Source organism: Pongo pygmaeus, chromosome 2, assembly GCF_028885625.2.
Source record: "Pongo pygmaeus isolate AG05252 chromosome 2, NHGRI_mPonPyg2-v2.0_pri, whole genome shotgun sequence".
Taxonomy (NCBI): domain Eukaryota; kingdom Metazoa; phylum Chordata; class Mammalia; order Primates; family Hominidae; genus Pongo; species Pongo pygmaeus.
Genome location: NC_085930.1, coordinates 55,447,783 through 55,473,501, shown reverse-complemented (window position 1 = coordinate 55,473,501; position 25,719 = coordinate 55,447,783). Strand labels below are relative to the sequence as shown.

At 44.2% G+C, this 25,719-nt stretch overlaps 1 protein-coding gene across 2 annotated transcripts in view; it reads right to left on the bottom strand.

The window, feature by feature from the left end:
- PARP14 (poly(ADP-ribose) polymerase family member 14) overlaps positions 1 to 3,940 on the bottom strand; it is a 51,908-nt gene extending 47,968 nt beyond the window's left edge. The window contains exon 1 of one of the 2 annotated variants that reach the window (XM_054482084.2): positions 3,412 to 3,940. In XM_054482084.2, coding sequence (XP_054338059.1) covers positions 3,412 to 3,598 — 187 coding nt within the window. In that variant the 5' untranslated portion in view covers positions 3,599 to 3,940. The remainder of the gene's footprint in view (positions 1 to 3,411) is intronic. The other variant, XM_063661668.1, reaches the window with a different exon arrangement.
- Positions 3,941 to 25,719: the final 21,779 nt, after the last annotated feature.

The following is a 25,719-nucleotide window of genomic DNA, read 5'->3' as shown; positions in this document are numbered from 1 at the left end:
TCCAACTCTGCCACAAATAGCTGAGTGAATACCTTAACTTCTCTCAACTCTCAGTTTCCTCACTTAAAGTGGTGTCCATGAATGCACACTGTAACATCCTCAAGAACTATGCAGATGTGAGTTACAATTATAAAAAGCAGCAGCCAGAGAGATATAAAGAAAATCAGCATATCTCAGTCCATGAAGAACGGGGAAGAAGTGAGTTTCAAGCAGGAGGCATGATCAACATAGTCAGATGGTACAAAGAGGTCAGGGAAAAAGGGAGTTTTTGAGAGTGCCCTACGGGTCACAGGTGTAGCTCTAGCATGAATGTTGGGTCACCATGCTGTGTTCTAATATGGCTGGCCTAATGAAGCCAAGGATGTAGGTCAGTATCTTTCATGAATAGGAGCATGATAGCTTTCCCACCTCAACCCTCTGTGAAGGGGGTGGAGGAAGTGGGGTCTTAACTGGATGCCAACTCAGAAACAGGCCTCAGAAACAACCTCAGAAGGAACGCCAGCTTCTAATCTCACTCTTTATGAGGAGGGCAGATGTTTCCACACAAACTCCTGAAGGGCTTTACTAAACCAAGGTGGGGATTGAGGACTGGATAGAACCCCTGCAGCCCGACAACAAGCTACATTTTGTAAGTCAAGTTATTTAGAGTCATGGACCTCTGTGTTACAGTCCTTTTCTTATTCCCTAGAATTTGATAAAGTCCTGTCTAGGCATCTAAATGTGCCAGTCTGTTCTCAGATTGTGGGTAATACTTATGGGCACAAGTATTTCAGGAGAACAGTTGGTAGTAATATGGGTATATGATCTCCAAAAAGGAGAAAGTCAATCTGGGAGGAAAAAGAGCTGAAACTCTGATGTCCAGCCTCCTTTACCCAAGTGGACAGTCTTCCACCTGCACCAACCTTAGATCATCAACATTTAATTTTATTTAAGGAGAAGATGGTTCTTACCACAAGGAACCAAACTATGTTGGTAAAGTATGATAAAATAGACACATCTGAAACAGGGTTTAAAATGTTATGTCAATTTACGTCAACTTTTCAGAAATCCAGTGAACTATATAAAAGTGAGATACAGCTTCCCATTTGTTTCTATTTGCTATACACGAATAAATATGGAGAAGTGCTGGTGGCCTCATTCTTATTATCTGCCTATTATGGTTTATATGAATCAAATCAGATTATGCTATGGGCCCGCACCTGTTGAGGCCACTTCCTGGCATGGACGGTGGAGAGTGTCCTCTGCAGAAGAAGAATGCATTTCTGGGACTTCAAGCCTAAGTCATTCATTGTTAGCAAATTCCTGACCCTTATTACTGAGAAAGTGGTTCCTCAAGTAGGAAACAAACTGACTAGGGATTTTCCACCCCCAAGAACTCTGACCGTACTAGGTTTCGAGTTTTGTTTTTGTTTGTTTCTTTTTTGTTTGTTTTTGTTTTTGTTTTTGTTTTTTTTTAGATGGAGTCTTGCTCTGTTGCCAGGCTGGAGTGCGGTGGTGCAATCTCGCCTTACCGCAACCTCCGCCTCCCTGGTTCAAGCGATTCCCCTGCCTCAGCCTCCCAAGTAGCTGGGACTACAGGCGCACACCACCATGCTAGGCTAATTTTTTTGTGTGTTTTAGTAGAGACGGGGTTTCACGATGTTGCTCAAAGATGCTCTTGATCTCCTCAACTCGTGATCCGCCCACCTCAGCCTCCCAAAGTGCTGGGATTACAGGTGTGAGCCACCATGCCCAGCAGGTTTTGAGTTTTAATAAGTTTTGGGTCATCTGTGCTGGGTGATAAGACAAGAGGGGCCACTGGAGGAGCCTGGGGGTGGAGGAAGAGTAGTAGTGGGCTGGGGCCGGTCAAGGATGGAAGCCCAGCAGGAAGACTGAAATCTTTTCTGCTTGGAGGGCTAGAATTGAGTTATTTTATCATCACAAAATTATATTTTGTACTACTTGTATTTTCATGCTGTTTAAATTTGTATAATTATTTCTCTTTTTGTTCATTTGGGGTTGTCAACATTAACTAAAGAAATTCTGAAACTTGAACACATCAGGGTCACCTGGGCTGCCGGTTAAATACACGCTTCCCACCCACCCCACATTCACTGAACCTGAATCTCTAAAACAGAGCTGGGAAGGTGCCTGGTTAACCTGCTCTCCAGGTGATTTAGTTGCAGGTGAGACCTACTTCTAAGGATAATGGAATCTAAAGAAGAAAGAAGCATCCTTAAGTGCCAGATCGATGGTGATGTTGACCTCTGAAGTCAAAGTGGGGAAAACCCTCAAGGAAAAGTGACACCCAAAAGAGAAATGACTAATATCACACAGTTGCCCTTCTGAGCACTCCTTGGTAAAATTAATCCTAGGAAAACACGGTATTTTGTTTTCATAAGGGCCATGAGCCAAGCATGTCTCCTGTCCCCTTCCTTCCTTCCTTCCTTCTGTGCACCATTCTTTTTCTGTTTCAGATCCCTGCTGGGGCACTCTAATTGCATGGCCTCAGCCTCAGCTTCCTTGCCTCTCCTCTGGCCCGAATGCTTCTCCAAATCCAGCGACATGAAAGCGGAATTAGGGGTTGACTAAATCCCGATAGGTCATCAACCGTAAGATGCCAGTGGAAAAGGTGCCCATTCTGGGAGCTGCAGGTCACGTGCTTCCCATTGCAGACCAGGGAGGCCCTTGAACCAGCAGATCATCGCCCACCAAGTAGTGGTGGGCCTGTAAGGAGGGAACTTTACCGACTTTCCCTCCAAAGCTCAAATCTCCCAACCCACAATCACTTCAGAATATCATCCTTGCTCCCAATCTGAGGGCCACTAGAGACTCAGGGAAGAGGCCCCGGCAGGCCCTCGACAATGGGCACCTGTGGTCGATCGACAGCCCCTCCAATGTGGCCGCTGTGACGGCTCTACGTTGACATTCAGGCCGTGTGATTTTAGGCAGCGCCTCTGCCCCTCTCCCAAGTGACCCCAGGACCCCTGGGAATCTCCAAGAACCACAAGGAATCTCTGTGACTTGCCACGTTTCTTAACCAGTTTCCTCCCCCATATAAGAAGAATAACAACAGGAAAAGACAGAAAAGGATGATAAGAGGATAGACTCACTTCCACAACAACAACAAACAATAACACCACCACGACAGGGAAAGACAGAAAACGATCGAGGGATAAAGAGTTACTTGCGCGGTTCCGCCGCCACCTCCGGGCCGCGCCATTAAGCGCCTGGAAGCGCAGGGCGCCGGGGAACCGCAGCGCCCCGGGTGCGCTCGGAATCCATTCTGTCGCCCCCGCCCCCGCCCCGGCGACCTCCGCTACAGCAGCCGCCGAAGCCGGGCGGGTCCCCCTCCCGTGCGTGCCCTGCCGCCATTTCCCTGGAGGGAGGGCAGAGGTGCCCCCTCCTCACCCCACCCCTCGCGCCCCTCACCGTCCTCCGGGTAGAAGAGCACCAGGAAGCGGGATGGGCTCCTGGGATCCTGGCGGACCTCACACTCGCCGCCTCCCGACCTCTTCGGGCTCTGGAAGTACATCTGCAACTTGGTGTTCAAGTTCTTCGGGGGGTCGGGGCCCCAAGAGCCCTCGACCAGCAGCGGGAAGGAGCCGGGCACAGCCATCCTCAGCTCCGCTCTCCGCCGGACTGCAGGGGCCGCGCCAACTCCGGACCGCGCCAACTCCGGGCCGCTAACTTTGACTCTTTCGCTTTCGTTTCCTGGAAAACTCTCAGGCCTTGGTTTCCTTTTGCCTTCAGCCTAACACGGCGGACCCAGGAATGGCCGAGTCATCCCCCGCCCACCTCCCCACCTTCGCATTCGGCCCACAGCCAAGGCCAAAGTAACCCTTTGGGGCTGGCCAGCGGCGCCCCGGCAAGGCGGCCTCCGTTCACCTGTGCTCCGCGGGCTCCCACACCCCCTCCTAACTCCGGGCCCCCTGCCTGTCGCTCGCCCCAACCGCAGATCAAGTCGGCAGCTTTGAGGCACCAGACCTTGCCCAAACGCAAAGATCATTTAATTTTTGCCGCAAGCCGACCCTTTACAAAAGAACAAAATGACTCACAAACTGTGGCCCTTTTAGAATGTTTGCTGCCTATTTGGGGACTTTTTCAGCAATCATTGTGATTATCAGAATTTTACGTTGCTTTCCCTGTCTTGCTTCTGTTCCTTGATCTGTTAATATTACATGTCTAGAAATGTGGGAGAAACAATTACACTCACAGTTTTTTTGTGGAATATTTACTAGGCGCCGTGCACTACTGAATCCTCGCTGAGCTGACGGAGCTATGGTGAACACAGTGGGGAATAGGTGCTCTGGGAAAGAATATACTTGTGTTCCTGGAACAGATGAGGAGTGGCTCCTAGTCCAGCTGTGGCGGCTCAGGGAGGGTTTATGGGGTGGTGACATGTAACCTGATAACCCCAAGGATATCAGGGGATAGCCTTGGAGGGTTAGGAAGTGGGGTTCCACGGTGTGATTCACATGTACAGGATCACTCCGGCTGCTGCGTGGTGGCTAGAGTGGAGGCAGAGAGGTCAGCCAAGTGGCTACCATAGTGTCCTAAGTGAGAGACAAGGGTGGCTGAGACTGGGGTGCTGGCAGAGAAGAACTGAGAAAACGAGGATTCTCAATAGTGAAAGCAGGACTCGCTGAAGGATGTGAGCCTTGAGGGAAGGGGAAGCTCAAGGATGGCTCCATGGTCAGCCATGGATGGCCCGTGCAAGTGGCGGGATAATAGTGGCATCTGCAAGACGGGAGGCCAAGTGATGGGAGAGAAGCTGGGGCTGTGTGTTTCCTTGACCCCAAATAAAGCAGTGTTGCAAGTTGAGGGGGGCGGGGGGATTATCATTCCAGTGCTACCGATACCTCAAGTCAGAGAAGTGTCTGCTGGACTGCTGGGGAGCGGCAAGCACCGTCTCCTGGTGAGGAGGGAGGAGAGGGAGATGGCAGCTACTGAAGACTCAAAGGGAGGGAAGGAAGTGGAAGCAGCGAGCGTAACACGCTTTTTGCAGAAATGTGACCGTGAAGAGGAAGAAGGAGCCAGGCAGTAGGTTGTGGGGTTACAGGATCGGGCTGAATTTCAGAATGAAGAGAACCAGGGATGGGCCAGATGGTTTACCTGGCTTTTATTTCGGCTCTGTAATAATCCTGAACAACACAGAGATATTTTCTCCTGCCTCCAGCTTGCTACCTGCAGATGGCGCTCATCATCTGATCCAAAACTGCTCTGGACCCCCGCATGCGGAAGACGGGAGGACAAGCGCCCTCAGCCAGACTTGGTGACTTTCTTCCCAGGGCCTTTACATCTCATCCCAAACCACAACTAAAATCAGCACTCCTCCTCTCCCACTCTCCCCTCAGTTTGGGGTTCCAGAACTCAGCAAAAAGTTTCCCTTTTTCGTCACATAATTATTGTATAAGAAATAAAGTCAGAGGCATTTCTGGATTACTTTCGAGGGTTTATTTCATTATCAACAACGTGTCTTACCACCCGAGGTCTGCTTATCATGCCTGGGTGGACTGGGAAGGAGCTATCAGAGGATCAGGATGGCAGGTCTTGAAAGCCAAGGAAGGAAAGTTCTAGAAGGGGCAAATTGTTGAACAGCATTAGCTCCTGTAGTACTTTGTTTTCTGTAAGTTATTTTCACCTTGTTCACTTGAAGAATGCTTATCCTCTCACAATTCTCTGTTTCCTGTGGGTATCTGCCTTCTGATCCTTTCTTCCTGGGAAGCACGTGTCTTCTCAGGGCCTGGGGTGGGGGTGGCCTTCTGCTGTAGAAGTGGCGGTGTTCATATCACTGTTCCTTGGTTCTCCTTCTACTTCACAGCTACAGCTCATCTTAATGTAACAGCCCATGTCTGCATTTCTGGGCTGAACTTCCCTTTCCCTACTTCATCTAAATTCCCCCTTTTGGTTTCTCTGTAAACTGCTGTAGCCTAGCATCGTGCTCCTTTGAACTTCTCTACCAAGTAGCATCAGCCTCCTCATTTCCACCATTGAGGTATAAAGGAGGGAAAGGGCTGCTTTCCCTTCTGTCCAGAATCAGTGAGTTGTAGGTACCTCATGCCCACCACTCCACCTCATTTTGCTTCTGAAACTCCTGGCCCAGTCACCCCAAAATAAGACATGGCCATAAATCAAGGGAAAAGTACTCCAACAAGTTCTGCCCTCAGAGGGAGCCCCCTGATGGACACATCACAGTCTTTGGCCTTACTCCCTATGCTCAGGTACCTTTCGAGAGCTTTTATCTTCAAACCTCCATAGGGACAGTCTCCATACCCCTCAACTGGCCAGGACAGTAATTACTAATGGTGCATTTTCCCAAATAGAAGTAATTTCGTTTCACCAATACTATGGTTGAGTGGGAGGTGGAGGTGGCTTCTCCAGAAGAGTCCAGAGTAGACTTGATCTTTCCATGTTTGTGTAAAGACCTTTCCTCATCATGCAATTAGGGAACCATTGAATTGAACACACATGTGTATGTCTCAAGACAGCATTCATTTTCAGTATAATCTAGATCATATTTTTTAATAGAAACACAATATTTTATTACCACACTATATCATGCATGATACCTACCAGTAATGGCTGTTAAATATTGAGCAACCAGATTTTTGAAACAAAGTTTCCATATGTGTTATGTTTATTATAAATTTTACTGATATAATGGTTGCATAACATGATTTACAAATAATAACAAAATATATAATACTCTATTGTAGTTTCTAAATAGCTGATTGATTCTCAAAGAATGTTTCAAAGATTTTTGCCACAATTATATCTATACTAATCATTCTGGATTTTGTTTCTTTGAATTATTGGGCAGGGAAGATACTTAAGTATGGAAGATTATTGCTCTAATTTGGGTGAAATAAAAGTTTATTAGTGCAAGACAAACATAACTCATTTAACGATAAAGTTTGTGTTGGAGATATATATATATATTTTAAGCCATAGCCAAACTATGGTTGCCATTGAGGAATGAGTGTAGTTTTGACATAAATGTAAGTTGACACTTTTGTTTACATTAACAAGTGAAATGAAAGTGAAGCAATGCAGACATGTCAGAACCCTTATTTGTCAATGACATAATTCCTTCTTTACTAAATTGGATAATAATTTTCAAATGCTGGAAGAATATTTCCTCAATTATTTGTGCTTTTTACAATGTAATGGCTATAGATGTGACCCACTTTTAAATAATCCGCCCTGTTAGCATATTCTCCATCACTTTAAGTCAACATAACCAACAAAGCAATGACTCAGGCCCTGATATGTAGTGTTTTTCAATTCCATGATGTAAATATTCTCACTACAGCTGATGAAGTTCCCAGTGTGATTTCAGTGAATGCCGAGTTGGAAAGAGATGAACAGTGGCACACCATTACAAATATCACAGATATTTATTATCTAAAAGCTCCAAGTCCTAGATCCATCAAAGCCTGAGGCAGGACGTTTTTATTGGATTACGGACTGCCTGGAAATGTAGCTACAGAGTCAATGTGGTAATCAAATTTAAAGAAAAACAACAAAAACTGTCAGAATTCAACTTGAAAATTGAAAGAACTCATTGAGTTCTGGGCTCACTTCCAGAACTGTCTGTGTCACAGTCTGTGTCACCCAGACACATCTCCATTAAATTCTTGAATAGTAAAGACAGAAAGATATTTCCAGAAGTTTTATTCAAACATCTAATCTCACCTTTCTTCTTGGTTGCTACAATGACCTCAGATCATGCAACTCAAGGAATACTTTGTTTATGTTACTATTACACTAGAAGACAAAAGTATTTCCTTTGAAGCCTAAAAAAATACTTTAGCAAAGGAAAAATATATAATGAAGACTGTGCAGAAATAAATAGCATAAGCCTAATTCTTCCGTTCAGCCTTGTGGACAGAGTTAGGAAATAGCTCTAATTTCAATCAGTCACCACAGGTTCTTTCTCTCCTACCATTTCATATTTGTATAATTCCTATGATCTTCTTCTCATATGATTCTTTTGTATGAACCTTATCTCAAAGTATGAACTTTGTTTCCCAAGAACATTAATATATTTACTTATTTTCTCAATCCTTCATTACACACAACATAGTTTGGAATTGGAACTCTGTTATAAGCTGAATGATTGTTTCCCCCCAAATTCATATGTTAAATCCTAACTCCTAATGTGATGGGTATTAGGAATTGAGGCCTTTGGGAAGTGATTAGGTCATAAGGGTGGTGCCCTCATAAGTCAGATTAGTGCCCTTATAAGAGAGAACCCAGAGGGCTCCCTCTCTGCCTTCTGCCATAGGAAGACATGGCAAGAATATGGCCATCTGTGAATCAGCAATTTGGGCCCTCTGTAGACATGAAATCTGCTGGCACCTTGATCTTAGACTTCCCAGACTCCAGAACTGTGAGATACATTTCTATTGTTTATTAGCTAGCCAGTCTATGGTACTTTGTTACAGCAAAACTGAATAGACTAAGACAAACACCAATACCCAATACCATTATCAACAACAAATCTACTAAATAAACTGCAAGATTTCCTTGTAGTTCTTTTTATCCACTGAATAGAAACTATTGAGGTTGTATAGTAAGAGTACTAGGCTCAAAAGTTACTTGGAATACTTTTTTCCTGAGTATGGTTTTGTTATAAGACACATAATCAGGGTCATCATTTATGTTTGGATTCAATTTTAGGGCTTTTCCTCATCCTTGTTGACTTTCTTTCTTTTTGGAAATGATAAAATTTTAACACTCAAAAATCAAAACCATATAAAGATATATATTCAGAGAAGTCCTGTAATCCTCTCACTCCATCTCCACTATCTCTGTAAGTAACCAGGTAAGCATATCATCAGTTTCTGGAATATTCTTCCACCGTTTTCTTTTTGCAAAAATATGTTTTTTGTGTATGACCTTTTCTTCTTTTCATACAATAGGTAACATGCTATAAATAAGTAATCTATATCTGTATCTATACACACAGTTATACTTTGACTTTTACATTTAATATATGCTGTAAGTTATTCCATATCAGATCACAGAGATCCTCCTCATTACTTTTTACAGCTGGCCAGTTCACTGAAGTATAGATATATAGAGTTTATTTAACTCATCTCCTAGGCATGGCATTTAGGGCATCTCTAATATTTTGCGATTACAAATAATGTCACATTGAGTAACCTTGCACATGTTTGTTTGGTTATTTGTTTGTTTTGTTGGGAGTATATTTTCAATGTAAATCCCTAGATGTGGGAATGACAGGTTAAAGAGTAAATGCACATACACTTTCCTTATATATTGCAAATTTCTTTCCATAGGTGTTTCAGTTATCTGTGGTTAGATAACAAAGCATCTCAAAATGTAATGGCTTAAAACACAACCATTTTATATTTATCACACTCTGTGAGTTGGCTGGGCAGGGATCAACCAAGATGGTTCCTCTCTGCTATCGGAGGTGCCAGTTAAGCTTGCTCATACAGCTGCTATTTGGTCTAGAAGATCTAAGATGGCCTCACTCATACCTGGCCCCTCAGCTAGGATGGTTAGAATACAGAGCCTTCCTTTGATGTGATCTCTCAGGCAGGATAGCCTAGACTTTATATGGCCCTGGCTTCACAGTGAGCAAAAATTTAAATTGCAAGGCTTCTTAAGGCATGGGCTTTGAGGTCACATAACATTGCCTCCCCCATTTGATTGGTAAAAGCAAGTCACAGGGCTAGTTCATATTCATTCACATGGAAGGAGACTGATATGGTTTGGATTTGTGTCCCTGCCCAAAATCTCATGTCGAATTGTGATCTCCAGTATTGGAGGAGGGGCCTAGTGGGAGGTGACTGGATCATGGGGGCTGATTTCCCCTTTGCTGTTTTTGTGACAGTGAGTGAGTTTTCATGAGATCTGATCGTTTAAAAGTGTGTAGCACCTCCCCCTTCTCTCTCTTCCTCCTGCTCTGGCCATGTGAAGACATGCCTGCTTGCTTCCCCTTTGCCTTCCACCATGATTATAAGTTTCCTGAGGCCTCTGCAGACATGCTTCCTGTACAGCTGGCAGAATTGTAAGCCAATTAAACCACTTTTCTTTGTAAATTACCCAGTCTCAGGTATTTCTTTATAGCAATGGGAGAATGGACTAACACAGGGACTACTCTGGGTATGAATACAGGAAATAGAAGTCATGGGGGCAGCATTTTATAACAGTCTACCACAATAGCAACTGTACCATTTTACACTGCCACCAGCAATGTATGAGAGTACCTGTTTCCCTATAGCTTGCCAATAGAACATCTTATCATAAAAGTATGATTATATTATATTTCATGGAAAAAAACAGACTGAAACTCACAAATTGATTTTACAACCCACTATTACAGTAGGATCTACGGTTCATAAAACAGTATAGTAACTCATTTAATTCTCACAACAAACTTATAAGACAATTAATATTATCTCCACTTTACTATGAGGAAACTGGTTAACAAGAGACGTGCCTAACCTAACTGGTTAACAAGAGACGTACCTAACTAAAGACACAGAAAATATCTTGGTTATCAAGAAAATATCAAGGTTAAATATCTTGCCCAAGGCCACACAGCTAGAGAATGGTCAAGCTAGGATACAAATCCAGGCTGTCTTGCCGTAGAGTTCAATATTATGCTATACTTTCATAGTGCATACTGCAATGCTCTGCTTGGATCCCTTCTTCAGAGTTACAAGCCCATTCCCCAGCTGCTGGAAATATTGGCTGCTGACAACTCATAGCAGCATCTCTCATTGACCTTGCCTTTGCCTCACCTCTCCCACCTATAGCAGAGATTACTGTTGACTCTTATGTTTGAATCCAGGTCTACCTCAAGGCCAAGTTAACCATATCATATTTATATGGCCTGAATAACAAAGCTCTGGTAGTGAGTGTATGGGAAAATAGAGACTTTCATACCTGGTAGATGATTTGTTAATTTTTCCTTGTAATATTGCCACTTTCTGCTTATCTTCAGATAAGCAAAATCACAGATTTTGCTTAATTTGAGGCTATACAGTTTCAAGATTTTTATCTTTTCTTTTAAGAGACAGGGTCTCTCTATGTTGCCCAGGCATGTCTTGAACTTCTGGGCTCAAGTGATCCTCCCACCTCAGCCTCCCAAAGTGCTGAGATTACAGGCATGAGCCACTGCACCCAGCCTCCAGTTTCAAAATTTTTATATCTTCCCCGTGAATTTTTCCTTTTTGTCATCAGTGAGTGTCATTCTTTCTGCTGTATTCTCATTGCCCTAATGTCCATTTTGTCTTATATTAACATTTCTATGACCACTTTACTAGTTCTTGCCAAGTGGGGCAGATACTTCGAGTAGATTGATTACTTACTCTAAGATACTCTTTTTTTCCTTGCTAGGAGAATTTCAATTGTTTTTAGATACTAAGTAGCAAAGTGTTTAGCTAAAATAGATGTCCTTTAGACCCACACCTGACTGATGCTTGGGCTAAGCCAGTTTTAGTAATCTAATTCCCTTCTAGTGGGATTGGTTTAGGGATGACCATGTGAGCCAGTTCTAGGCAGAAATATAAAGGGAAGTCCATTGTCTGCTCCTGGAAAACACTTTCTTCGTCCATAAATAGAGACATTTGAGAAGAAATCATTTTTCTCCTTCTTTTTAGGAAAAAAAAATGTTATCAGGTAGGATGTGACCAGCCATTTTGTAACCTTGAAGGCCAATCTCTCAGAAATCTACAAAGTGCCTGGATATTTGATGGCACCACTGAGCTATAGAACCAACCTTAGAACACCTACCTTAAGATTTCTTGTGAAGTGAGTCAATATACATCCTTGTTATTTAAGCCTGTTTTAGTTAGTTATTCCGTTGCCTATTGCCAAAAGCATTCTCTCTGATACACCTGAAAAACTTTTTCATCCCTTTTCTGTCAAATTTTCTATGTCTTTAGTTTAGGTAAGTCTCTTGCTAACAGGATATGGCTGGATTATTTTAAATCCAATCTGTCTTTTAATTGGCAAACATAAATTTCTAGAGATTATAAATGACTGATACAGTTAGACTTATTCCCACCATTTTATTTGTGGGTTTTTAAATAAACTACCTTCTTCCTTGTTTATTTTTCTTCATTTCTTGTCACATATTAGATCGATAGTTTTTCTTTATTCCCTTTTTCCTTCTCTATTTTGATTGAATTTCTGTATCTATTCTTTTGCAGAGTTTAGACTAAACAAAGTATAAAGCTAGTCAATACATCTCAAAAGACACAAAGACCTGAGAAAAACTTGCCCCTTATTTTGCTAACCTTTTGCTATTGTTAACTATTTTTTAACATGCCAAAATTAGTCTTTTCAGAATTAGTCAATATTTATTTAACAATATGTTTAACAATTAACAATTATTTTGTTCTAAAACGCTCTTTTTTCTTTCTCATTCAATCTTCTTTTTCCTAAAGTAGATACTTATTCTTTGCAGTTCTTTCTGTAAGAGCTCATGAATGATGAGCTTTCTCAATTTGTTGGTCTGAAAAAGTCTTTAATTTTAATAATTTTTATTTTGAAATAATTTTGACCTCACAGAAAAGTTGCAAGACTAGTATAGAGAATTTTTTATTTCCTGAGCAATTTGAAAGTAAATAGCTGACATAATACCCCGTCACCCTGAGTATGTTAGAATAGGGCATGGCAAAATATGGCATGCTGCCAGTCAGAATGGCTATTAAGAAGTAAAAAAATAACAGATACTGGAGAGGTTACGGAGAAAAGGGAACACTTACACACTATTGGTGGGAATGTAAATTAGTTCAACCATTATGGAAAGCAGTGAGGTGATTCCTCAAAGAGTTAACAGAACTACCATTTAACCCAGCAATCCCATTATTGGGGTATATCCCCAAAGGAATAGAAATCATTCTACCATAAAGACACATGCACATATATGTTCACTGCAGCACTATTCACAATAGCAAAGATATGGAATTAACCTAAATGTCCATCAATGACAGATTGGATAAGGAAAATGTGGTACATATACACCATGGAATACTATGCAGCCATAAAAGAGAACAAGATCATGTCCTTTGCAGGAACATGGATGGAACTGGAGGCCATTATCCTTAGCAAACTAATGCAGGAACGGAAAACCAAAAGCCGCATGTTCTCACTTAAAAGTGGAAGCTAAATGATGAGAACACATGGACACAAAGAGGGGAACAACAGACACTTGGAGCCTACTTGAGGGTGGAGGGTGGGAGGAGGGAGAGGATCAGAAAAAATATCTACTGGGTACTAGGCTTAGCACCTGGGTGACAAAAATAGTCTGTACAAAAAATGTCTGTGACACGAGTTTGCCTACATAACAAACCTGCACATGTACCCCTGAACCTAAAATAAAAGCAAATATATACATATATGTGTGTGTGTGTGTGTGTGTGTGTGTGTGTGTGTGTGTGTATCATGCTGGCCAAATCCAGCATACTACTTGTTTATGTAAATAAAGTTTCATTACTTCCCTGACTTGAGCCTGGAATCACTCATTATTCCAATGAGTGCTGTGTTAATCGATTTTAAAGTGTTACTGTCTCAGGCTTTCTCAGTGGACAGTGCTATCGAATACATGTGTACACACACAAGTGCATTTTTTATTTCTCTCTCTTTACATCTATATATCTATATACATATAAAATGATGAGTTTATACTGATACCTCCAGTTCCAAGCCAACACTACAAAGTTCATTCTGCTTTTTTTCCTTTGCATATTTGTAACTCCTTTCTCCAATAGTGAGAAATCTGCCTTCCATTATCCTCAATATATTTACTTATTGGGTCAATCTCTTCTATATAACTGTGTCGGATTCTATATAACTGTGCAATATCCTGTGTTGGTTACATACCAATCTCCTGTTGCTACCACCATATCCCCATGCAGCCACCCTCCTCACATTGCTCAGGCATTCCTGGAACTAACCCAACTTGAACATAATGTTATACATAAACAATATATTATTAATATATATTATTATATATTACATATATTAATATATACTATTATATATTAATATATTAATACATAATATATATTATTTATATATATTATATTATTTTATATATTATATAATTATATATTTTATTACATATATTATTTAATTATATATAATATGTTTATATATTATATATAATATTATATTATATATTATATATTATATATTATATATTATATATATTTTATATATTTATATAATATATAATATATTACATATAACATAATATATTATTATATAATATATTACACATATTAATATATAATATAATATAATATTATTATATATAATATAATAGTATAGTATATATTATTATGTTATATGTAATATATTAACATATACTATATAAAAATAATATATATAATAAACATTATGTTTATGAATAAACATAAACAGGGAATAAACATTCCCTGGGAAAGGCTGACATTTTAAAGCATCTTTTAATGCCACTGAACAGAAGGCTAGTCAGTGGCTGGGAATAAGTGCCATCTGCTCAATCCATGTGTTTTTCACAGCCTAACCATGAACACCTTGAAGAAAGCAGTAGCGTCCTTCCTCCTTGCAGCCTCAAATTCAGAGTATTTGGACGTTGCATCTATCATCCACCAAAAAGTGCAATCTTGTGAGCTAATCCACATACAATCAGGTAGTAGATATCTCAAAGCCCTTACATACAAAATAATTTGCTCTGAGGAAGAGATTTGGAAGATCTTTTCTGTTTCTAAAAATCAGTCATAAGCCCGAATTAAAATAAAGTCCTTATCCTACATATCAACTTCTTCCCTAAATACCATAATCTCTTAGTCATTTAAAGGCATGAACATGAAAGAAATTTCAGTATAAATGACTCCCTTTTTATAGTAGGCAATGTAGCTAACTTAAAACAATTTTTTTTATATACAGCAAGAGGTGAGAACATTATTCCAGTTATCTTTTCCTGCTTAACAATCCTCCCCCAAATTTAGTGGTATTATCCCTCAAGATTCTGGGGGTTGACTGGGCTAAACTAGACAATTCTTTCTCAAGAATTGAGAAAATTGTAATCAGACTGTGGCTGAGGCTGGAGGCATCTGGAAGCCTACTTACTCACACATCTCGTACCCAGCCTAGGATAACTCAAAAAACTGGGGGCTGGAACCTCTGGAGCTCCTCTGGTATCTATATCAATACGTGGGCTCACCACATGGTTTCTCCAGCATGATGGCTTCAGAGTAGGTGAACTTTCAACTTGGTGACTCAGCTCCTAAGGCATGTTGAGAGAGAGCAAGAGAGAGGCCAAAGCTCTATTACTTTTTATGACTTAGCCCTTAGAAGTTATCGTTCACTTCTCAAGCATTCTATTGATTAGAAGTGAGTCACAGCCTGAACAACATAGCTAGACCCTGCCTAACAAAAAACATTTTTTAAAAATTAACTGAGCATGGTGGTGTGCACCTGTAGTCCTAGCTACTTAAGAGGCTGAGGCAGGAGGATCATTTGAGGCCAGGAGTTCAAGGCTGCAGTGATCTATGATCGCGCCACTGCACTCAAGAGACAGACCCCATCTCAAAAAAAATGAAGTGAGTCACTAAGTCAAGTTCATAGTCAGGGAGAAGAGAAACAGATTCCACTTCCTCATTGGAGGGTTGTTTAAGAATTTGCAGACATTTGCCTCTCCGTTCCAAGATGGCTGAATAGGAAAAGCTCTGGTCTGCAGCTCCCAGCGTGATCAACGCAGAAGACGGTGATTTCTGCATTTCTAGCTGAAGTACCTAGTTCATCTCATTGGGACTGGTTGGACAGTGGGTGCAGCCCACGGAGGGCAAGCCAAAGCAGGGTGGGGCATCACCTCACCAGGGAAGCACAAGGGGTTGGGGGATTTCCCTTTCCTAGGCAAGGGAAGCCATGACAGACTGTACCTAGATAATCAGGACGCTCGCACCCAAATACTGTGCATTTCCAACGGTCTTAGCAAATGGAACACCAGGAGAGTATATCCCGAACCTGGCTCGACAGGTCCCACGCCCACGGAGCCTTGCTCACTGCTAGTGCAGCAGACTGAGATCAGCCTTCGAGGCAGCAGCCTGGCAGGGGGAGGGACATCCGTCATTGTTGAGGCTTGAGTAGGTAAACAAAATGGCCAGGAAGCTCAAACTGGGCAGGGCCCACCACAGCTCTGCAAGGCCTGCTGCCTCTGTAGACCCTACCTCTGGGGCAGGGCATAGCTGAACAAAAGGCAGCAGAAACTTTTGCAGACTTAGACGTCCCTATCTGACAGCTCTGAAGAGAGCGGTGCTTTTCCCAGCACGTTGTTTGAGCTCTGAGAACGGACAGACTGCCTCTTCAAGTGGGTCCCTGACCCTCGTGTAGCCTAACTGGGAGACATCTCCCAGTAGGGACTGACTGACACCACATACAGGCGGGTGCTGTACGTAGAAAGCTAAAACTGGATCCCTTCCTTACACCTTATACAAAAGTTAATTCAAGATGGATTAAAGACTTAAATGTTAGACCTAAAACCATAAAAACCCTAGAAGAAAAGCTAGGCAATATCATTCAGGACATAGGCATGGGCAAGGACTTCATGTCTAAAACACCAAAAGCAATGGCAACAAAAGCCAAAATGGACAAATGGGATCTAATTAAACTAAAGAGCTTCTGCACAGCAAAAGAAACTACCATCAGAGTGAATAGGCAACCTGCAGAATGGGAGAAAATTTTTGTAATCTACCCATCTGACAAAGGGCTAATAACCAGAATCTACAAAGAACTCAAACAAATTTACAAGAAAAAAAAAAGCCCCATCAAAAAGTGGGCAAAGCTATGAACAGACACCTCTCAAAAGAAGACATTTATGCAGCCAACAGACAAATGAAAAAATGCTCATCATCACTGGTCAACAGAGAAATGCAAATCAAAACCACAATGAGATACCATCTCACACCAGTTAGAATGGTGATCATTAAAAAGGCAAGAAACAACAGTCGCTGGAGAGGATGTGGAGAAATAGGAACGCTTTTACACTGTTGGTGGGAGTGTAAATTAGTTCAACCATTGTGGAAGACAGTGTGGCAATCCCTCAAGGATCTAGAACCAGAAATACCATTTAATGCAGCAATCCCATTACTGGGTATATACCCAAAGGATTATAAATCATGCTACTACAAAGACCCATGCACACGTATGTTTATTGTGGCACTATTCACAATAGCAAAAACTTGGAACCAACCCAAATGTCCATCAATGATAGACTGGATTAAGAAAATGTGGCCCTCTCCCTCTCCCTCTCCCTCTCCCTCTCCCTCTCCCTCTCCCTCTCCCTCTCCTTTCTTCGGCCTCCCCCTCCCTCTCCCCTTTCTTCGGTCTCCCTCTCCTTCTTTTTTCGGTCTCCCTCTGTTGCCGAAGCTGGACTGTACTGCCGTGATCTTGGCTCGCTGAAACCTCCCTGCCTCGGGCTCCTGTGACTCTCCTGCCTCGGCTTGCCGAGTGCCTGGGATTGCAGGCGCGCAACGCCACGCCTGAATGGTTTTTGTATTTTTGGTGGAGACGGGGTTTCGCCGTGTTGACCGGGCTGGTCTCCAGCTCCTGGCCTCGAGTGATCTGCCTGCCTCGGCCTCCCGAGGTGCTGGGATTGCAGACGGAGTCTCGCTAACTCAATGCTCAATGGTGCTCAGGCTGGAGTGCAGTGGTGTGATCTCGGCTCGCTGCAACCTCCACCTACCAGCCTCCTGCCTTGGCCTCTTAAAGTGCTAAGATTACAGCCTCTGCCCTGCCGCCACCCCGTCTAGGAAGTGAGGAGCGTCTCTGCCTGGCCGCCCATCGTCTGGGATGTGAGGAGCCCCTCTGCCCGGCCGCCCTATCTGGGAAGTGAGGAGCGCCTCTGCCCGGCCGCCCATCGTCTGGGATGTGAGGAGCGCCTCTGCCCGGCTGCCACCCTGTGTGGGAGGAAGTGAGGAGCACCTCTGCCCGGCTGCCCCGTCTGGGAGATGAGGAGCACCTCTGCCCGGCTGCCCTGTCTGGGAGGTGAGGAGCGCCTCTGCCTGGCCGCCACCCCGTCTGGGAGGAAGTGAGGAGCCCCTCTGCCCGGCTGCCCCATCTGGGAAGTGAGGAGCGCCTCTGCCCGGCCGCCACCCCGTATGGGAAGTGAGGAGCGCCTCTGCCCGGCCGCCACCCCATATAGGAAGTGAGGAGCGCCTCTGCCCAGCCACCCCTTCTGGGAGGTGAGGAGTGCCTCTGCCCGGCCGCCCCGTCTGGCAAGTGAGGAGTGCCTCTGCCCGGCTGCCCCGTCTGGGAGGTGAGGAGCGCCTCTGCCTGGCCGCCACCCCCTCTGGGAGGAAGTGAGGAGCGCCTCTGCCCGGCCGCCACCCCCTATGGGAAGTGAGGAGCGCCTCTGCCTGGCCACTCCGTCTGGGAAGGGAGGAGCGCCTCTGCCCGGCCGCCACCCCGTCTGGGAGGAAGTGAGGAGCGCCTCTGCCCGGCTGCCCCATCTGGGAAGTGAGGAGCGCCTCTGCCCGGCCGCCCCGTCTGGGAGGTGAGAAGTGCCTCTACCCGGCTGCCACCCCGTCTGGGAGGAAGTGAGGAGCACCTCTGCCCGGCTGCCCCGTCTGGGAGATGAGGAGCACCTCTGCCCGGCCACCCCGTCTGGGAGGTGAGGAGTGCCTCTGCCTGGCCGCCACCCCGTCTGGGAGGAAGTGAGGAGCGCCTCTGCCCAGCTGCCCCATCTGGGAAGTGAGGAGCGCCTCTGCCCGGCCGCCACCCCATGTGGGAAGTGAGGAGCGCCTCTGCCTGGCCACTCCGTCTGGGAAGGGAGGAGCGCCTCTGCCCGGCCGCCACCCCGTCTGGGAGGAAGTGAGGAGCACCTCTGTCCGGCCTCCCCGTCTGGGAAGTGAGGAGCGCCTCTGCCTGGCCGCCACCCCGTCTGGGAGGAAGTGAGGAGCGCCTCTGCCCGGCTGCCCCATCTGGGAAGTGAGGAGCGCCTCTGCCCGGCCGCCACCCCGTATGGGAAGTGAGGAGCGCCTCTGCCTGGCCACCCCGTCTGGGAAGTGAGGAGCACCTCTGCCTGGCCACCCCATCTGGGAAGGGAGGAGCGCCTCTGCCCGGCCGCCACCCCGTCTGGGAGGAAGTGAGGAGCGCCTCTGCCCGGCCGCCCCCCCGTATGGGAAGTGAGGAGCGCCTCTGCCCGGCCGCCCGGTCTGGGAGGTGAGGAGTGCCTCTGCCCGGCCGCCCCGTCTGGGAGGAAGTGAGGAGAACCTCTGCCCGGCTGCCCCGTCTGGGAGATGAGGAGCACCTCTGCCCGGCCACCCCGTCTGGGAGGTGAGGAGTGCCTCTGCCCGGCCGCCCCGTCTGGGAGGAAGTGAGGAGCACCTCTGCCTGGCCGCCCCGTCTGGGAAGTGAGGAGCACCTCTGCCCGGCCACCCCGTCTGGGAGGTGAGGAGCGCCTCTGCCTGGCCGCCACCCCGTCTGGGAGGAAGTGAGGAGCGCCTCTGCCCGGCTGCCCCATCTGGGAAGTGAGGAGCGCCTCTGCCCGGCCGCCACCCCATATGGGAAGTGAGGAGCGCCTCTGCCTGGCCACTCTGTCTGGGAGGTGAGGAGCGCCTCTGCCCGGCCGCCCCGTCTGGGAGGTGAGGAGTGCCTCTGCCCGGCCGTCACCCCGTCTGGGAGGAAGTGAGGAGCACCTCTGCCCGGCCGCCCCGTCTGGGAGGTGAGAAGCGCCTCTGCCTGGCCGCCACCCCGTCTGGGAGGAAGTGAGGAGCGCCTCCGCCCTGCTGCCCCATCTGGGAAGTGAGGAGCGCCTCTGCCCGGGCGGCCCCATCTGGGAAGCGAGGAGCGCCTCTGCCCGGCTGCCCTGTCTGGGAGGAAGTGAGGAGCGCCTCTGCCTGGCTGCCCCATCTGGGAAGTGAGGAGCGCCTCTGCCCGGCTGCCCTGTCTGGGAGGTGAGGAGCGCCTCTGCCTGGCCGCCACCCCGGCTGGGAGGAAGTGAGGAGTGCCTCTGCCCGTCTGCCCCGTATGGGAAGTGAGGAGCGCCTCTGCCCGGCCGCCCTGTCTGGGAGGTGTACCCAACAGCTCCGAAGAGACAGCGACCATCGGGAGCAGGCCATGAGGACGATGGCGGTTTTGTTGAAAAGAAGGGGGGGAAGTGTGGGGAAAGGAAGGAGAGATCAGATTGTTGCTGGGTCTGTGTAGAAAGAGGTGGGCATAGGAGACTCCATTTTGTTCTGACTAGGAGAAATTCTTCTGCCTTGGGATGCTGTTGATCTATGGCCTTTCCCCCAGCCCTGTGCTCTCTGAAACATGTGCTGTGTCAACTCAGGGTTAAATGGATTAAGGGCGGTGCAAGATGTGCTTTGTTAAACAGATGCTTGAAGGCAGCATGCTCTTTAAGAGTCATCACCACTCCCTAATCTCAAGTACCCAGCGACACAAACACTGCAGAAGGCCGCAGGGACCTCCGCCTAGGAAAACCAGAGACCTTTGTTCATGTGTTTATCTCCTGACCTTCTCTCCACTATTATCCTATGACCCTGCCATATCCCCCTCTCCGAGAAACACCCAAGAATCATCAATAAATACTTCATAAATTAAAAAACAAAATAATAAAAATAAATAAATAAATAAATTTTTTAAAAAAGAAAAAATTCAATGTCAGTGAAAAAATAAATGAATAAATTCTACAAAATAAATAAATAAATAAATAAATAAATTTAAAAAAAAAAGAAAATGTGGCACATATATACCATGGAGTACTATGCAGCCATAAAAAAGGATGAGTTTATGTCCTTTGCAGGGACATGGATGAAGCTGGAAACCACCATTCTGAGCAAACTATCATAAGGACAGAAAACCAAACACCGCATGTTCTCACTCATAGGTGGGAATTGAACAATGAGAACACTTGGACACAGGGTGGGGAACATCACACATGGGGGCCTGTCGTGGGGTGGGGGGCAGGGGGAGAGATAGCATTAGGAGGAATATCTAATGTAAATGAGGAGTTGATGGGTGCAGCAAACCAACATGACACATGCATACCTATGTAACAAACCTGCACGTTGTGCACATGTACCCTAGAACTTAAAGTATAATAATAATAATAATAATAATAATAATAATTTGCAGACATTTTTCTTTTCATTTTTTATTTTTTGAGACAAGGTCTCACTTTCTTGCCCAGGCTGTACTGCAGTGACCCAATCATGGCTCACTGCAGCCGCTACCTCCTGTGCTCAAGTAATCCTCCCATCTCAGCCCTGAGTAGCTGAGACTAAAGGCACATGCCAGCACACTTGGTTAATTTTTTAATTTTTTTTTGTAAAGATGGAGTCTTGCTGTGTTGCCCAGGCTGGTCTTGAACTCCTGGGCTCAAGTGACCCTCCTGCTTCTGTGCAGACATTTTTTAAACCACATATACTCCAAGTCTTTTCCTTTGGATTTGAAAAGTGATTGTGCTTCCTTTGTTTCTTGGCAGGTGTTGCATCCTGGCCAAGTGATCTGAGTTTCCATACATATTCTAGAAAACAGTAGTTAATTACAAGAGCTAACATTTATTGAGGGCTTGCTAAATGTCAATCATTATTCTAAGTCCCTAAGTTCTCTATCCTGTTTGAATTGTATTTCACTTGATATCTAAATAAAATGTCCGAAATCCGCATTCAGTGCACTGTGGAAAGGCCCAGAGCTCTCTGCAATATCTGTTTTCAGGGGCCTACATTTTTCCAGAGAAAGTGCGCAACTAAATCTGCTTCGTGGCTCCTGCCTCTGTGGTCCTGTTTTCACACTGCTTCTACTCTAGAAATACCACCCCCATTTCTTACCCCCAAATTATCACTAACATACTTACTGAAAATTAATTACATCTCAATGTAGAAATCAACTCCCAGGTCAAAGTTCATACATAACTATTTCTAGGAATTAATTTATCAGGCAATTCGTGCCCAAACCATGTAACAGTTAACATGGAAAGGTCCTCTCCGACTCCCTCGCTTGAGATCAGAAGTCACAAGTTGGTGGCCACAAAACTGAAGCCTGCCTGAGACCTGCTTTTGAAAAATTCAAATCAGATGCTAACATTTTAAAAGTGAGTCTTCATATAAAACCTCAGATTTACAGCTTATTTGGGGAAAAACAAATAAACAAAAAAAACAGATGGTTTGCCATCAGCTGCAACCAAGGGTACTGGCTCCAGTTCAGTAAAATTTCCATTTGGCTCACTTTGCTCATTGGCATCCCAGACCCTCTAGACATTTGGGTTTGCAACACCTTGCCCTAAGATCCACCTCTTCTGGTCACCCCCTTCCCCATGTTCCCAGGCCCCTACTGCTTCTCTTTAAGCCACCTATACAAAATCAAAATCCCTCACTTTATTATGCTAAATAATTTAACTTTCTTTAAGTATCTTGCATACACATCTAGTTACCTAGCCCAGGTTTGACCGCAAACTTTTCCCTTAAAGAGCGAGAGAGTAAATCGTTTAGGTTATGTAGGCCATATGGTCTCTGTTGCAACTACTCAATTCTGCCATCCTAGACCAGAAGCAGCTGTTAGGGAAATATAATTAAAAACCAAATCTCCTGCTGACCCGGAAAACCTCTACACAAGGCAGAAGAGAAAGAAAATAGTATATTATTGAATAAGCATTAAACCAGAATGTGATGCTTATCACAGGTAATCCACTAAAAAGATTTCAAAGATAGAAAGAAATCATCCTTTTTTATGTAGTCCAGTAGATACACCCCATTACACACAAGTTCTCAGTTGATAACTAGCCCTCAAGTAAGAGGATTTGACAATACCATTTGTCACACATAGGTCATCTTAAACCACCCAGTAATTAGGATGGCCATCTGTATTAGCTAATTGTCTTTATCCAAAGAAATAATAAAATTTCTCATAGTTCTATGAAAGTAGGTAGTTATGATTTGGAGCCAGATGCCAGCTGAAATCAGGCTCCTGCCCTCCCGTGGAAACCGGGAGATGGGGCACCATCTTCCTTGATGATTACATTTCAAAGAGATGGCTCCCAGGTCCTTAAGAAAACGCTCCTGGGTCGTAAAACTGGCAAGAGGCTTTAAAAAAAAAATGCCTTCAAAAGAGATTTTTATACATCTCAAAAGGGCAGAAAGAAAATTAACAATTACAAATTTTCAAAAATAAAAATGGGAGGAGAGTTTCCTTTCCTATTGTGCACCTGAGAGAATTAGATTTTTAATTTTTGATTCATATTCACTCATATGTAGCCATAGAATGTACATAAACAAGTGAGTATGGCTGTATTTCAGTACAACTCTGTTATGGACACAGAAATTAAATTTCCTTGTTTTCTTTTCTTTTTCTTTTTTCTTTCTTTCTTTTTTTTTTTTTTTTTTTTTTTGAGGCAGAGTCTCACTCTGTCACCCAGGCTGGAGTACAGTGGCACCATCTTGGCTCACTGCAACCTCCGCCTCCCGGGTTCAAGAAATTCTCCTGTCTCAGCCTCCCAAGTAGCTGGGACCACAGGCTCATGCTACCACATCCAGCTAATTTTTGTATTTTTAGTAGAGATGGGGTTTTTGCCATGTTGGCCAGGCTGGTCTCATACTCCTGAGCTCAGGTGATATGCCTGCCTCAGCCTCCCAAAGTGCTAGGATTACAGGTGTGAGCCACCACGCCTGGCCTGGCCTTTTATCTTTCTATCAAAATATAGATTGAACAAAGTCCCTATAACTAAATACAAACACAGTCATCTGTCCATCTGTGCAGTTTAGGAAGGCAGCAAAAAACTGTATTTTTGTAAGCCAATTCTATTTCCAGCAAAGACAATCTCATCATAGCAATATTAAAGTTTTTTAAAATCTATTTTTTTTAAGATCAGATTTTTTTGGAGGAAACAAAAAACTCACAACCCAAAGGATGGGATTTTACATCTCAGGACATCTCCCACATAATAAGTCTACAGCTTATAAATCATTTTCAAATTTTACATGTATTTAGGAGAGGGATATTAATCAATCCCCATTTCTATTTTAACAGGGGGGCAAGGTAGGGGAGAGGGAAAAACAGTTTGGTATCTATTTGGAGGGAGAGTAGACATGAAGAGGGCAAACCCTAGCTTCTCATTATCTACAATCAATGTTTTTTTTTTTCTTAAAAAAAAAAACCTTTCAATGTCTCTTTAAAAGCCTACTTCTTAGCTACTAGCCAGTCCACCCTAATTATTTAAATTCATTTGGTACACACTTTTGTTCACGGGCAAATTATATTCATTATGTCCACTGCTGCAGCACGCATAAACCAACACCCCTGCATGGCTGAGCAGGGCCTAATCTAGGACTGACGGGAGAAGTGCTTGCAAACCAAGATCAAGGTGTCATTTCTCTGCTAATACTGTCTATCAAGCTGATCGCTACAAAAACGCACATAAAAGCAGGCAAGTTTAGCTACTGTGTTGCAAGAGAAACCAGGACCTTGTTAAATAGTTCTCTCCATTACCATTTATTCTCTCAAGGGAGACTTAAAAAAGGAAAAGAAAAAGAAAAAACAACCCATTGGTCTGGCCACCTCATAAATCCAACAACCATTGGTGTGGCATTTCAGTGGAGAAGGAAACTTGGGGGGAAGAAAAACATCAAGGTTGTAAGAAAGTCTCCCAATTTAACTGTCCCTGTCCCTATTTATCTACCTTTATTCACCACCCAAGACCATCCATTACCCTAGAGCACCCTGATCTGTAAAACGGGTCAAACCATTAGGAGTAGGCAAGGAGTGAGAACCAAAAGACATCAAGAAACCGATTTGCTTGAGAAAAGCAGCGATTCTGCCTTTCACAGCTCTCCATGGCTGAGAGAAAATGCCCAAGAGATCATCTATGTGACTTAGAGACTGCTTTTTGGGAGGTTAAGAGTAGCATGAAGAGCTTAAGATGACGATGAGTCTAAATTTTTAAAGTTTCAAAGTTTCAACAGAATGTGGATATATTCGAACTTTCAAAAAGGACAGTGTTTAGAAAGGGTGAAACCAGGACACACAAACATTGGGAATTACCATGACCCCCAAGTGCTTCCGGCTCCAGGAAATAACCATTCTTGTGTTTGCTGGAGGCCGCACAATTTTCCCCTATTACCTGACACAAAATGACTCGTTACCTCCCAAAAGCTTCTTTTCAAACCACAATTTTCCCATTTATCTTGGTCCAATGCAGTCCTATACTTTATGGCCTAAAGACTCACTCCCAACTACCCCCTTGGAAGGTTAAAAAAAAAAAAAAAAAAAAAGAAAGAATTCCCCCTAGGCTGGCCCCCAAAACTCAGAATTAAATAACAGGAGGGGCTGGGAGTCTCCTGAAGACTAAAACAACTTGAGGCTAAATCTACCTTTCCAAGAGTGAAAAATTTATTTAGATGTTTGAGAATTCATATATGCCACAATAGGATAAAAACTAAAAGGTAGAAATCTCACACTTTTCTTTATACTTCCTTTCCCTACTGTCCAACCAGATTCCAGACCTTATATTACTGTCATTACCATTTCTGTTAAATGGAGGCTCCTAGGCATTAGTCACTCTGGCAACTGCATGGTGACATAACACAGCACAACTTTTCCACTAAAAAGCTGTAGTCTCTTTCTCTCTGGCTATATTGGCGATTCTCCAGTTACTTCAATATTTTAAAGGCTGCAGCAGCATGCAAAAGAATTTCACTTAAAAAAAAAAAAAAAAAAGAAAGGTAAGAAAAGTCTCCAGGAGATGGTGAGTTTTATTTTGTCTTGTCTGGA